Below are 16,013 nucleotides of genomic sequence, written 5' to 3' on the forward strand. Positions count from 1 at the left end.
TCTCCTCTGTGCAATATGATCTTAACGCACAGTGCCATTTTAGTTCTATTTCTTGTCACATAGCAGCACTTACTCTAAACCACCATTTCAGCTTCATGGGTAGGTGGCTGGCGGTTAAGAAGCAGAGTGCAGAGGCGCAGACATCATTGCCCCTGTCTTCTGCTACCCAGTTCAGCATTAACAGACATTCTTAACCTCAAAGGTGTTTTGCAAGCAACCACCCCAGAAGGAGAGAAAGGTGTACCAATGATCACCTCTGTAATGGACTGCCTCTAGGTCCACATAATGTGAACGGCTGAAAAGGCTTCAGTCTGGTAGCTTACAATCCTCACTGAATAGTCTAGATGATATTAAACATCTGGAAGAAATGAGAGGGTTTTGACAAACGACATCAAACATTATATTTTTTACAACACTTAAATGTGCTCAAATTTGTAAAAAGCACTTGCGTCCAATTGAAGGCATCTACAGGAGAAGTGTACTGTGCTACACTGAAAGAGGCTGTCCTGATCAATGGACCTCGCTCATAGGGGATGCCAAGTATAGCACGCTTATCCCACCCACTGGCCCACTGTGACAGTAGGAGACATATCAAGGGCCACATATGGTACCAAGATTTAAGTGGTAAAATGGGATATCCTGGAACATGCCAAGACCTCATGCAGTGTTATACTGTCAAACCTCTAAGACATTCCCTCATAAACCACGTCTACGACAAAATAAAATAATTCCGACTCATGTAACAGAATGACTTTACCATGATAACCCCGACTGAATGATAACAAGGATTTCTGTACAGGGTAGTGACGACACGGAAGCTGGCGCTAGCCAACTGCGATAACATCAATCCATATTCTGGACAACGATGACTTAGAATACTAGACTTAGCAACACATACTCATCTGGAAATTACAAAGCAGAATCACCTACTGGGCACTATCCTCTGCTGTGAAATGAAAATGCATACTCATCCACTGGGAAGTGCTAATGCTTTACCAAGAAATAATAACGCAGGCTGTTATCAACCCCACTCCCTCCCAAAGATAAATATTCAATTTGAAAGCTTCATTCAGAGCGATCCCTTTTTATGTGCAGTTGCATTTTTGCATGGGAAAAAATATAAAAAACATACGAGCATACTTGTCCACAAAATCAGAAGTCGCCCTTGAAATTAAGAAAATTAACAAGTATACACCCAATGGCCTTGAGGCGAAAGTGCTCGGTGGCATGAGTCTAGTCTCAGTTAATGATCTTGAAAGGTGAAGAGGCAGTTTATAGTGGTGCAACAAGTGACATCACATCCCGTTACAATGTTCTAAAATCAAAATCTAGAACCGTATTTTGGTAGGAGTGAAGCAAAGGAAGAGAAGAGACACAGTCAAGACACTTGTACCATGTTGAACCTCAAATCAGGTGCATAAACAATGCCAGGAAGAACCATCTCATCAATTAAACATAAAGAAAAATAAATTTAGACAAAAAAAAACTTTCGGCTGACTTGGACAACTATCAACAAGTGAGAAAAAAAGTGTTTGTCTTTGTTTTAATTAAAGTGCGACAAGGGATATATCAGGGTTGCTTCGTCCAGTGAGTGTTTGCTTCGGGGAGAGGAGGAAGAGATGACATTTCTTGGGGGGAAGAACAGACATTGATTTGTGATGGCTTCTCATTTTCACCGAGGGATGGGAGCTGTTTTTTGTTGCTGCAAATACGCTTATAGGTCGCTCTCGCCATACAGGGCGCTGGAAAAGGAGATATAGTCCAGGGCGCCAGTCACCGAATCTGCTCCGATGTACTTTGTCATGCGGCTGATGCAGTACTCTGCCTGATCTGGAGGCAGCTCCCTGCGCAGTTCATCCACGGTGATGTAGGACTGCAAGAGGTAAGGATAGTAGAAAAAGGAAGAGAAAAAGACATATCAAGTAATGGAATTTTATTGTCATTTATTTTCATTTTTTGATGCCATTATTTTATTTGTTTGATGGCAGACACTTGCATTTGGAGTTTAGGTACTTATATCTTGAGAACAACCACACAACTTTTACAAACCTAGGGCCAGATTTTCCAATGGCTCATGCAATGCTGTACTGCATGGCACTGTGCTGGGTTGTGTGAATGGGAGACAGCTGAAATCTGCCATATTTACAAAGCTCTCTTTCTGCTTTGGTGGACGTTAGTCAGAAGCTCTGGGGCCAGAGTGCTGTCCTGAGAGGGCACCCAGCAGCGTGGGCCCCCGCAGACACACACAGGGGCTGCAGGGGCCTGCATTATGCCACTGCTATGGGCCACATTTATTCGTTTTTGCGTCGCCCTTGCACCACACAAAGGGGCGCAAAGGCGATGCGGGAAATGCAAAACCTAACTGAGATTTATCAAGCCAGGCAAGGCCACCTGGTGTGGCTCTGCATGAATAGATACATCTGGAGTAACGGAAGGCAGCGCAAATCACTGCCTGGCGTAACTGTGCCCCAGGGAGGCTTTCCATGATTACAGTGTGCATGTTCCAAGCATCCACCCATGGATTTAGGCGCATTCCCAGATTTACCATTAGTGGTTTATCTGGGAATTTGTCAAAATGAGACGCCTCCACAGGTGAAGCATGACCAGGAAAAACATCTTTATTTCTCCTCGTTTTTTCCTCTTTCTACATGTGCTGCACTCTGCAGCACACATAGAAAGAGGAATGTGCCTCAGAGGATTTTTTTTTGCATAAAAACTATTCTGCTACAACACAGGCACCCTTGCACCATGATGCAAATGTGCCTGCTTTGGTGCTAGGCAGCCAAATGTGCGCCAGTGCTAGGAAAGGACAGGAGAGCACCATATAATGTTAAATACAGCGCATTCCTGCCCTTTCCCTTTCACGCAATGCATCAAGGTTGATTGCTGCGTTGTGCTGCATCAAAAAATTTATAAATATGGGCCCACATATCTAACTTCGACTCTCTTTTAAAAACTGTTTAAAGCATCAAAAGTTTGCAGGCTGTTAACACTTACCTTGTCTGATGCCAGAATCTTGAAGGAGGCCATGACCTGTTCAGCTGTGTCTGTCTCGGCTGTCTCCCGGGTCATGAAGTCGATGAAGGCCTGGAAGGTTACCACACCAGTGTTGTTGGGATCCACAAGTGTCATGATGCGTGCAAATTCAACCTCTCCCTAGGAAATAAATTGAACGAAAAATAACTTATTGAACACAGACAGGGAAGTCTTGCAATCAGGCATACTGGAAGCAATTGTTAGAACTGACAAATGTAACAAGACATCTGAACCTACCAAGTCGTAGCCCATGGAAATGAGGCAAGCACGGAAGTCATCTGGGTCCATCATTCCATTTCTCTTCTGCGGGAGTCCCATGAAAAGAGAATGAGACAAAGATTGCAATACAAGCCAAAGTCCTTGTTCTTTTTACTTCCTATCTTCTGTTTTAACTGCTGCTTTTCATTATTGCCAATGCAGCTTACCAGATGAACAGAAGTCTATACATCTTTATGGCAAGTCAAGAGATACTTTCACTAGGCTCTGTTGAGGCGATCAAATTGATTGATGCCCCGAGCATTAGCACACATAAGCCTCAAAGATCTTGAAGGAATAAGAAAAGAGGTTACTCATAAGCATCTCTAAAATTACACTTTCAGATTAAACAGAGAACTTAACTGTGACTAAATATGCAAAGCTTAAACAGTTAAGGAAAACTGTGGACCATGTAGAAATCAATTATGGAATCCATTGTGGGCCTATCGCTGCCTGGGATAATCTGCCTTGCATACAGATAGTGACTCCAGCATTGATAACTAAGTGGAACAAGTTCAGATGAGAAATTGAGGAGTCAGTGTAATTCAGGATTGGTTAGGTTGGTTTTCAAGTTTTCAGGTCAGAGATCTAATGTGGTGTTATTGCTCAACCTCTTATATTCTAATTCTAAATGCAGTCATGAAGCACAGTGAAACCATTGTTGGATGGAGATACAGAATTGTGTTTGAATATTAAATGGTTATGATTTTAATAAGGGAAGGTGTGAAAATAGATACATGCATGACTAAATTGGCCTATTCCTTTCTAAAGACAGCAGTGCTGTAAAGACCTCTCTATCCACCTTTTACCTCAATGTGAAATTGCTATACTGGTGACCCTGGTAAGGCAGTAATTCTTGATCTCTATTAGCAAATCTCTCAACTGCCCTTCTCCACCTATTTTATATATGATAGATGGTACACAATCTGTTGTCTCAATATAAGCTGGATCTATATGAAATTTCTGCGAAGTAGAGGTTTTTTCAATGTAGTAGCCTCATTTCTTATGCTTACCATGTTGAGCAATGTGTTTGGCATTCATCCATCTTACCCTGTCAAAGTGGTTAAAGGAAGCACGGAACTCATTCATCTGTTCCTGGCTAATGCCCTTGGCATCGCGGGTCAGGATCTGGTTCTCCACCTCGTTGATGGTTCTAGCGATGGTGGTAAGCAGCTGCTCCCAGCCGACACGGATGTGCTAATGAAAAAGGAAAATGTTAATGCAGAGTTGTGGCACTGGAATAAAATTTTGTTTTGTAAAAATGTACATGAGCCCTATAGAAAAATACTAATAGGAAAGGTGACCCTAAATAGGACAGAAATAAAACAATCAAGAAGCAAAATGGTATGTCTCTTTCAAGGTAGAGGAGCATGAATGGATTGCCTACATTTCCAATGACAGAAAATTAACATTAGTCACACACCTTGGTAGTGTTTAATAAAAGATCGACCACGTGATTTACATTTCACACTGACACACAACACAAAGACCTTGCAGCCGCCAATAAAATGAAGATGCACTCCCAGTCGAATAACAACTTTACAGACCCCTACCATGGTAGACACACCATTACACCCCAATGCCCTTACATGTCATGCATACAAAAATGACTTCAATGTCCTCCCACTGAACATTTACCATAATGATGTGACTACCATCATGCTACATGTACCCTACACTGACCTGACCGTAGGCCTTACAGGCACCACATTGACTTAACAGCCCTCTCACTGAACAAACACACTACAATGACTTCACTCTGTAAGCACTGTACGCACATACACAAATGCAGCACGTGAAAGGAAATTGAGTTACTGCACAACAGCTGTTGTGCTGTTTTGAAACTAATATTCATTGTACATAATGTACATTTATCCACTATCTAGTGGTTGGGGCTGGACAAAAACAAGTTAAATATAATTCTTTTGGGTGTCAACAATGCATAATGTAATTCATCATAACCTCACAAAATAATGTCTCAGTGCATGACCACCACCTTCTGTTATTTTTGCATTTGACATGAATGAGGGAGGAGAAAATCTTTAATGTGCATAGTTACATTTTAATCTGTATACTCAAATCGTACATATTCCTGTGCAGTACTTTTCTTCATCAGTGAGCGAGGAGAGTGTGTAGATTCTAGAATAGTGAGCAAAAATGTTCATCTTCCAGGATGATCATTTAGCAGCTTTATACGTAAGTCAGTGTGAAATTTCTAATAGAGTCTAGAAAGACACATGTTGAACTGGTAGTGTGTGCTCCTGGTGCAATTCTCATTGTCTTTTCAGCTACACAGTAACATAAGTGAATTGTCTCAATGATTAATCTTACAATTGTACCGTACCCTTTGTTGCTGATATAACATCTGTAGCACATTTGCCATAAAGAAACTGCTGACTTTGGTGTTTAGTTTCTGCATTATCCATATAATACATCAGTACCCTTCTGACATCCTTAGCATATTATGTTCTATCTCATCTAGATGGTTTGTTTTGGAAAATGTTGGTGTTAAATGACTTGGTATATGTGGAAAAATTAACTTACCTAGTGTATAAACTTAGGGTGAATAAACATATCTGCCTTTCCATGATGTACAGCTGTACAGAACAGTTGGACTATTAGGACTTGGTCCCAAGGGATGCTTATCATCAAGACATATTTATCATGTGGCTTTGTACTTCTGGTTTGGAGCCTGAACTTCTTAATGATGCAAACAATCTAATGATAGATTCTGTGCAGAACTGACAATTAGTTGTATCTGTGCAAATTAACTAGCAACTGAAGCAGCTGAATCTCAATTGTTACACTGCATGTAATTACTTCGCAGTAGATTACTTCAACGTACGCATTCCTGAAACCTAAACACCTCTTTACTATCCCTTAATATGGCCCCTCCCTGAACCCGAAAACCCATTTAACTCTACTTAGCCCTGAACCCTAAAAAATCCTTACTACAACTATTAAACTCAAATTACATACTGTTAAAAAAAATACACACACACACACACACACACACACACACATATATATATATCTATATATATATATATATATATATATATATATATATATATATATATATATATATATATATATATATATATATATATATGTTTATATATAATGCATGCACACACACATAAACCTAATGTTATGTCACTTAAAAATATCATAAAAAATACTTATGTGTGAGTGGCCAGTATCACGCTGGAGACCTCCACACCACAAGCAGATCCGGTTTACATTGGTCACCGCCTTGAGTGGATTTCTCGCTTACTGGGATTACTGTGGTCCACCTCCAAATGTCGGGAGTGACAGAGGCGATACAGCAGATTTATCTGCTAGATGGGTTAAGCAATTCCTTGCTGGGCCCCCGCAGACATATCTCCTGGCAATGTTGGAGGAAGGTGTGAAGTTGGGGATGTGGGAGACGTGGCCGCTGGCCGGAGGAAGAACTCGGAGCATGCAATTTTGACCCCATTACCGGATGACGACAAGAACAGTGCATTCTGGAACTTGGAGGCGCCATTGGATGTGGGAGACGTGGCCGCTGGCCGAAGGAAGAACTCGGAGCATGCAATTTTGACCCCATTACCGGATGACGACAAGAACAGTGCATTCTGGAACTTGGAGGCGCCATTGGTGCAAGGCGCGCCAGAACTAAGACAGGCGTTGGAACATACTCACCTGGGGGCAGCAGCTCATTAGTTAAGAGAGAGGGCGGGATATTTAAATCGAGCTGTGGCGCCCTGCTCTCACACAGACACGCAAGCGGCGCTGACGAGGCGGGATGCGAAATGCATACGCCGCAAGAACGTTGTGCCTGTTCACCTCTGCAAGAGCGGCTAAATAAAGTCTCCTTATCTAATCCTCAAGTGGGTCTTGCTTCTTTCGTTTGGAGAAGGTGTTGGACGTGTTAATGCGCGAGTGGCCAGTATCGCGCTGGAGACCCCCACACCACAAGCAGATCCGGTTTACATTGGTCCCGCCTTGAGTGGATTTCTCGCTTTCCAGGTTACTGGGATTACCGTGGTCCACCTCCAAATTTCGGGAGTGACAGAGGCGATACAGAGGATTTATCTGCTAGATGGGTTAAGCAATTCCTTGCTGGGCCCCCGCGGACATATCTCCTGGCAATGTTGGAGGGAGGTGTGAAGTTGGGGATGTGGGAGACGTGGCCGCTGGCCGGAGGAAGAACTCGGAGCATGCAATTTTTACCCCATTACCAGATGACGACAAGAACAGTGCATTCTGGAACTTGGAGGCGCCATTGGTGCAAGGCGCGCCAGAACTAAGACAGGTGTTGGAACATACTCACCTGGGGGGCAGCAGCTCATTAGTTAAGAGAGAGGGCGGGATATTTAAATCGAGCTGTGACGCCCTGCTCTCACACAGACACGCAAGCGGCGCTGACGAGGCGGGATGCCGAAATGCATACGCCGCAAGAACGTTGTGCCTGTTCACCTCTGCAAGAGTGGCTAAATAAAGTCCCCTTATCTAATCCTCAAGTGGGTCTCGCTTCTTTCGTTTGGAGAAGGTGTTGGACATATATATATATATATATATATATATATATATATATATATATATATATATATATATATATATAAATATATATATATATTTTTTTATATATATATATATATATTTTTATATATAATGCGTGCACACACACATAAACCTAATGTTATGTCACTTAAAAATATCATAAAAAATACTTATGTGTGACAAAAAATACAATGATATAAAGACAATGAAAACAACCTTCGATGTACTTACCTGTGATTAAAAGCCTGGATGTACTTATCTGCAATGTAATGATTATGATCTAAAGGTAGCACACCAAATCAGCTCATGCCTATTAGTTTCTCGACTGCACAATTATTGTGTTCCTTTAATTATTGTGGGCGCTTTCTGGGCATTCTACCTGCTACCTGTGAGGAGCCAGACTCGTGCTGTGTGTTTCCCTGCCTCCCGGCATTTTCATCAACTGTTCGCGGCACCCGCTGCGCGGGTGCCGCTCACCGCTTTGTTGCCCCATCCTCCCTGGTGTGAGCGGCTCCACAGTCCGTGGAGAGTAACGCGCTCCCAGGTTGAGGTTAGACATCATCAGATTGTGCGTGGAGCCTACCGGGGGACTGCGAGGTCCAGCAGCCTCAGCTGCACACAGCTGCTGCCTCTTCCCCCGGCGGCCACGCCCCCAGCCTCTGCAAATATCATCGCCTGGGTTTCCGGCTGAATTGGCGCTTTCTGGGCATTCTACCTGCTACCTGTGAGGAGCCAGACTCGTGCTGTGTGTTTCCCTGCCTCCCGGCATTTTCATCAACTGTTCGCGACACCCGCTGCGCGGGTGCCGCTCACCGCTTTGTTGCCCCATCCTCCCTGGTGTGAGCGGCTCCACAGTCCGTGGAGAGTAACGCGCTCCCAGGTTGAGGTTAGACATCATCAGATTGTGCGTGGAGCCTACCGGGGGACTGCGAGGTCCAGCAGCCTCAGCTGCACACAGCTGCTGCCTCTTCCCCCGGCGGCCACGCCCCCAGCCTCTGCAAATATCATCGCCTGGGTTTCCGGCTGAATTGGCGCTTTCTGGGCATTCTACCTGCTACCTGTGAGGAGCCAGACTCGTGCTGTGTGTTTCCCTGCCTCCCGGCATTTTCATCAACTGTTCGCGACACCCGCTGCGCGGGTGCCGCTCACCGCTTTGTTGCCCCATCCTCCCTGGTGTGAGCGGCTCCACAGTCCGTGGAGAGTAACGCGCTCCCAGGTTGAGGTTAGACATCATCAGATTGTGCGTGGAGCCTACCGGGGGACTGCGAGGTCCAGCAGCCTCAGCTGCACACAGCTGCTGCCTCTTCCCCCGGCGGCCACGCCCCCAGCCTCTGCAAATATCATCGCCTGGGTTTCCGGCTGAATTGGCGCTTTCTGGGCATTCTACCTGCTACCTGTGAGGAGCCAGACTCGTGCTGTGTGTTTCCCTGCCTCCCGGCATTTTCATCAACTGTTCGCGACACCCGCTGCGCGGGTGCCGCTCACCGCTTTGTTGCCCCATCCTCCCTGGTGTGAGCGGCTCCACAGTCCGTGGAGAGTAACGCGCTCCCAGGTTGAGGTTAGACATCATCAGATTGTGCGTGGAGCCTACCGGGGGACTGCGAGGTCCAGCAGCCTCAGCTGCACACAGCTGCTGCCTCTTCCCCCGGCGGCCACGCCCCCAGCCTCTGCAAATATCATCGCCTGGGTTTCCGGCTGAATTGGCGCTTTCTGGGCATTCTACCTGCTACCTGTGAGGAGCCAGACTCGTGCTGTGTGTTTCCCTGCCTCCCGGCATTTTCATCAACTGTTCGCGACACCCGCTGCGCGGGTGCCGCTCACCGCTTTGTTGCCCCATCCTCCCTGGTGTGAGCGGCTCCACAGTCCGTGGAGAGTAACGCGCTCCCAGGTTGAGGTTAGACATCATCAGATTGTGCGTGGAGCCTACCGGGGGACTGCGAGGTCCAGCAGCCTCAGCTGCACACAGCTGCTGCCTCTTCCCCCGGCGGCCACGCCCCCAGCCTCTGCAAATATCATCGCCTGGGTTTCCGGCTGAATTGGCGCTTTCTGGGCATTCTACCTGCTACCTGTGAGGAGCCAGACTCGTGCTGTGTGTTTCCCTGCCTCCCGGCATTTTCATCAACTGTTCGCGACACCCGCTGCGCGGGTGCCGCTCACCGCTTTGTTGCCCCATCCTCCCTGGTGTGAGCGGCTCCACAGTCCGTGGAGAGTAACGCGCTCCCAGGTTGAGGTTAGACATCATCAGATTGTGCGTGGAGCCTACCGGGGGACTGCGAGGTCCAGCAGCCTCAGCTGCACACAGCTGCTGCCTCTTCCCCCGGCGGCCACGCCCCCAGCCTCTTCCTTCTTTGCTGGTCTCAGATCTACCGCGACGCGGGACGCGCGCGGGACGCAGCTCGGGGCGAAGACCGGGCAAAGAGCGGGCCGTTTAAGGCCGTTCAAGGACGGCAAAGGACGGCCCCGGCCCAGTACTCCTGTTTCTTTGCCCTTGATAATTATAACACCCAAGATGTCGACTATACGCAACAGAACTCGAAGTTGCGCGAAAAAAGCTACGGCGGTAGCACAGGTGACTGGACCTATTGATCTTTTTATTTCACGAGTCCATGAGACTATTGACCAAAGTATTGTTCTATTGGAAAAAAGAGTCTCTATGGACCTTGCAAACGCTAGGCGCTCATCTTTGGGCCCTTTGGCAAAGGTTAAATCACCTGCTCCGCAGACTATGAATAATTGCTCCTTACCCATAAACATGCCTACTAGTAGTGTTTCGACTGTACCTAATACTGTCGATCTATCGGTTGCCCCATCAGACTCAGACCCGTCTTTTGAAGACCTGGAGGTCACACCAGACCTAGAAACCTGTCAGTCACCTGACAAAGCGGGGCTGAGTCTGAGCGGGTTTAACGATGCGGAAACAGTTCCCGTACCTATTGTTCCCCGGGGAAGGGCTCCTAACCCCCCTAAGGTTACATCGAAGGGCAAAAATAAAGTAAAAGCACCAGTTAGGAATCACAATTTGATTTCCCCCACTCCACAAATGACATCAGGTATCCCATGCTGGGTACAAAATATGGTAATAGATTTAAAACTAGACCTTGAAGCCACTTTAGCAGCACAAATTAAGCCTCTAATTTCTAAAGTGGACAGGCTTACTTCGTTAATACATTCTAAATGGCCACACAAAAAGCAGGGACAAGGGCCTGATCAGCTACAAGGATCCACAGATTTAGCCCCTGAATGTTTATCGAGCACCCAGCCTCCTAAAGATGTATTAAATAAGGGTCAAGTTATTGCAGCCCCTGGGAACCCAGTTATATCCCTTGTATCGCAAACAGGGAACAACTCTGTCCAACCAACAACTGTACTGGTTTCGAAGGAGAAGGCTCCGGTTCAGGCGAATCAACACCCTGTTACTGATAATATTAACACCTCTTCTATTCAAGCTAAAGATGTTGCAGGAAAACCCAATCCTAAATCTGCATCCCTCCCTACAAATAAACCAGAAGGGTCTAAGCTAAAGCAGGCGCGTTTTAGGTCCATTAATTTACCACCAGAGGTTTCCCCTTTTGTCGTTGTGTTGACAGCTGTTCCTCCATTGAAGGAGGGAGTAAAAGAAACGTTTACTGAGCTTAGAAATAAATGTGCTCAATGGCTCCATCTACACAAACCCCTACCTAATAACATGAACGGTGAAATCCTTACCGTGCGTAGAGGGGACTGGGTGGGCAGAAGCAAGAAAACAATAGTAGGGGACGTAATCACAGTTAATTTTAGGGATGTAGGGGCAGCCAGCTACATATGTAATGCACCCAATAGTGGTCCTGCGACCCAAATCAATCCACTCCCTTTGTCTTATTTCTTATCAAAGCCAGCACGACCCAACCCTCCATGTCCTACTTTTCAAGGTAACAGAGGACCTGGGTATTTTCCACAGCAAGCTGCCAAACCTTGGCTGCAACCACCTTATCCACCTCCTTTTTTCCCACATTATGTTAATTTACAACAGCAATTACCAAACGCCACACCTTTTCCTATGCACCAAGTTAAAGCCCCCTGGCAACATCCATTTCATTTCCCGCCACCTTTACCCCAGTCTGCTTATCAATGGCAGCAATCTTTTCAGCCACCACAATTAGATAAACAACCGTGGCAACAACCATGGCAGGACCTGCCCCACTCCCAAGACCCTATGTCCTCACAATTCGCCCATCCAAATAGATATGCCGTGCTAGATGAGGTAGACTGACTCAGCCCTCCAGAAGCACTGGATCCAAACATTCCTACGCCCTTTCTTGATATGGGGTGTTCTCTCCCCCTTGTCACCCCCCCAGCCGAACCCACTATATTGACATCCCTAACACCTCTTCAGCATACAGGTAATCGGGGTAGCTCCGACACATGCATAACCACTGCTAGCCCCAGCATAAGCCCAGTCACCATCCTTCGGGAAGATAGTCCTGCCTTATTACCACCAGCAAATCAGTCGGAGTTGTCTGTTGTTGGTGATCATGGTAAACCAGCAGGAATTTCTCTTATTTCCTGGAACATCGCTGGCCTTTCCGGCAAATTAGGTACACCTTTTTGGACCAGCTTTTTAGGCGAGGGATTTGACCTAATCCTATTACAGGAAACTTGGTGTCCAGACCCTATCTATATCGAAGGGTATGCATCCTTCTGCCTTAGAGCAACCAAATCCAGCTCGGGCAGGGCTAAGGGGGGCCTTTTATTGCTTGTGTCAACCAAGCTGCGTGACTGTACGGTCAAATATAGTACGACCGTAGGGACACACAGCCAAGTTATAAGGATGGAGTGTAGGAAGAACATTGATTTAGTCATTGTTAATTTTTATAACAATATCTTTGATGCTACTAGGGGGGATATTTTACTGCCCCTGGAAAGGGAAATTATTAAGGCCCTTAATATTTCGAAGGGAAGGGCTGAGGTGGTTTGGGCTGGCGATTTCAATTTGCAGCCCTGCCACTTGTCTAATGGGAACATCTGTGGCTTTGATGCAGCATTAAATAGCCATTGGGGAGACTTGGGGGTGAGGGAGGATTCTCCCCACTTCCAACACTGCAGTTATGGTTCCACGTTAAATAATATGCTAGTCACGCTGGACATGACCCTGTTAAACTGCAACGTTGATAATCGGGCAATAATATGCCCTACATTTACGGGCAGAGATGCAGGTTCATTTATAGATCACATTTTGCTGTCTAGCAGTGGAAACTATACTGATTTGTACGTAAATGAAGAAAGCCTTAGTGACCACAATAGCCTACGCGTTACCCTTTTGGGGCATGGTACCTCATTAGTTCCAGGTGGTAAATGTACAACTGACATAGTGCCTACCAGACCAAAGGGCCTAAGGATCAAATGGACTGGTTTAAATTCTAAAGTCAAGCAGAAGGAGGTCCTTATTCAATGCAAGAAACAAATTAGTTATTGCCTGGACGATGACTGTGATTCTGGCTGCTTAATAGATTACTTTGTATCTATGAATAGTATTATCGATGGTATTTTTACTAAGACCCCGTCAGCCAATAGTGGTCCTAAGCAGGGGTGGTTTGACAAGACCTGTATAGTTGCCCTCCGCGACCTAAAGAGTGCTTTAGGCACCAAACCACGTGTTAAGGCGGACATACAATACCTCAGGGCCAGTTACAAAACAGCTATCAACAAAAGGAAAAGGGTATTACAGACCGAAGCGTGGGATAAGTTGAGGGAGGCTGCTGAGACTAAGAATAGTAAACTCTATTGGGAAACAATTAATAGCCCATTTCTCAATAAAGAAAATGTCCCAGAACTGACCTCATATGTGGCATGTAATGATTGGGTTAACCATTTTTCCAAAATATTTAATCCAGAAGGGTTAACCTCTGAGTTACCACCATCAGATATAAACCCATGGTTGCCCCTTCCAATGGCTATAACACTAGAAGAATGCCATGAAGCAATCTCTTTAAGTAAAGGAGGCAAGGCCCCTGGTCCCGATGGGGTCCCGCTGGATTTATATAAAGATGAAACAGTTTTATGGGCTCCCATTTTGATGAGGATTTTTAACTGTGCGGCTGAAAGTGACTTTCCATCCACGTGGGGTCAATCGATTATCATTCCTTTACATAAGAAAGGTGACAAATCAGAGGCCTCTAATTATCGTCCAATTTCACTACTGGACGCCTCTGTAAAGGTGATGAGTAGGATTTTGCTGAAGAGGCTAGAAGACTGGGCTACTGATTTTAACATCTTAACTAGAGTCCAATATGGCTTTCGCAAAGGCCTGGGTACACTGGACCAATGCGTAAATCTGGACCTTTTAATTAGTAAATATACTGTGGCTAAAAGTGGCAACCTCTTTTTATGTTTTGCTGATTTGAGCAGCGCTTTTGATTTGGTTAACCATAATATTTTATGGGAGGTTCTGCTCGATGCAGGGGCCCCAAGGGAAATAGTTTATTTTTTAGCTAGACTGTACGAAAAACTTTCATGCAAAGTCCGCTATGGGACCCTTGGTGAATGTACCCCGTTTTTTAGAGTGTCTCGGGGTATACGCCAGGGTTGTGTTTTAGCCCCGCTCCTATTTTCCCTATTTATTAATGGTGTCGACCGAACCCTGACCGACATCCCAGCAGATGCCCCCCTGATTGGTGGTAAACCTGTTCCGCTGTTACTTTATGCGGATGACGCTGTTCTTCTATCTCGAACACAGATGGGCCTACAACGCCTAATTGATAATTTCATGCAGTTCATCCAAGCTAGGCGGCTTTGTGTAAATAAAACAAAGACGTATGTAATGTCATGTGGTCAGGCAACCAAGCAGGTAAAGCATACTTTTTTCCTAGATAAGACAAAGTTGACCTCTGTTAAATCCTTTTGTTATCTGGGAATAACATATAATAATAGTGGGTCCTGGAACGTGGAATTTGATGCTGTAAAACTAAAGATGCTACGGTCCACTAGTAGCATATTTCGCTTTGCCTCCAAACTTGGCTCACGAAGTATCTTTGATATGATGAACATTTACAATGTATGTTGTGTTTCCTCTGCTCTGTATGGGGCAGGGGTGTGGGGACACTGTGAGGGTACTTCCCTGCAGAAGGAGGAAAACAAGTTCTTAAGGAGATTGTTATGTGTTCCCCCTTCTGCTTCCATCCAATTGATCCATAAAGAAGTTGGGATCGAGTACATCTCTGACTTAGCAGCAGTTCGGCCACTCTTATTGTGGCGTTCTATTTGGGCTAAGCCAGAGACTCGATTCACCCAGGATATTATCCTTGACTGTATAGGTTTGGATCACTCCTCACGTATATCCTGGTTAAGATACATCCATCGCTGGTATCTCCTTCTTTTTAACATTGATGTGCTCCGTGAGCCCGAAAAGGTTGTCTCCATTTCAAAAAAAGAAGTTAAGACAACATTTTTAAATTTTCGTAAAGCTGAGCGAGATAAAGCCGTTGGCAACCTTGTCACCGTGAAATTCTACAAAGATTTAAATCTAGCTCCTGGACTCCAATCCTATCTTGTATATGTGACTCGCCCCTCTCACCAGTATGTTTTAACACGGGTTAGATTGGGCATTGTTCACCACTTGGTTGCTTTTCCAAACACAAAAACCAGTTCAAACATGCCCTGTCCGTGTGATAGTACCTCTCGGCAGAGTAGTTGCCATTTTTTACTTTTTTGTAAATTTTTTCAGTCCCTCAGGATAAAGTACCTTAAACCAATTTTTATCAAATATAATATTCATACCACACAAACAGCATTGATATTTTTATCTTCACTAGAGAACGAGGAGATCTGTTTCTTCTTGGCCACTTTTATCTTAAAATGTACAGCTGCCAGGAAAAGTATTGTACTATAATAATGTTTACCTACCTGTCTGTACTTATGTTATACAGCTGCCAGGAACTGTTTATGATATTACCGTTTACACTCCTGTCTGTATATATATGTTCTTAAATTTGTAAACTTTATATCAATTTCTGTAATTAAGGTATCATTATATATGTAGAGGTCCACAGTATTGAATGATTATTTAATAATTTTAATGTACAGTTCCCAGGAAATGCCTAGTGAGTAACTCCTTCTGATCCCCAGACTGTCCATATAAGAATGCTTCGTATCTTATAATAATAGGTTGACCTAAAGAGGCATGATTATTTATCACTTTC

General features: G+C 45.0%; 1 protein-coding gene across 1 annotated transcript in view; it reads right to left on the reverse strand.

Moving 5' to 3' along the window:
• Window positions 1-1,068: 1,068 nt before the first annotated feature.
• The window catches only part of ACTN3 (actinin alpha 3), a 209,158-nt gene continuing 194,213 nt past the window's right edge, over window positions 1,069-16,013 (reverse strand). Inside the window, exons 18-21 of the mRNA XM_086938553.1 lie at window positions 4,342-4,488; window positions 3,274-3,339; window positions 2,998-3,156; window positions 1,069-1,873 (exon numbers count right to left, since the gene is read on the reverse strand). Coding sequence (XP_086794679.1) covers window positions 1,715-1,873; window positions 2,998-3,156; window positions 3,274-3,339; window positions 4,342-4,488 — 531 coding nt within the window. The 3' untranslated portion in view covers window positions 1,069-1,714. The remainder of the gene's footprint in view (window positions 1,874-2,997; window positions 3,157-3,273; window positions 3,340-4,341; window positions 4,489-16,013) is intronic.

The sequence above is a fragment of the Lissotriton vulgaris genome, chromosome 9 (genome assembly GCF_964263255.1).
Source record: "Lissotriton vulgaris chromosome 9, aLisVul1.2, whole genome shotgun sequence".
NCBI classification, from domain to species: Eukaryota; Metazoa; Chordata; class Amphibia; order Caudata; family Salamandridae; genus Lissotriton; species Lissotriton vulgaris.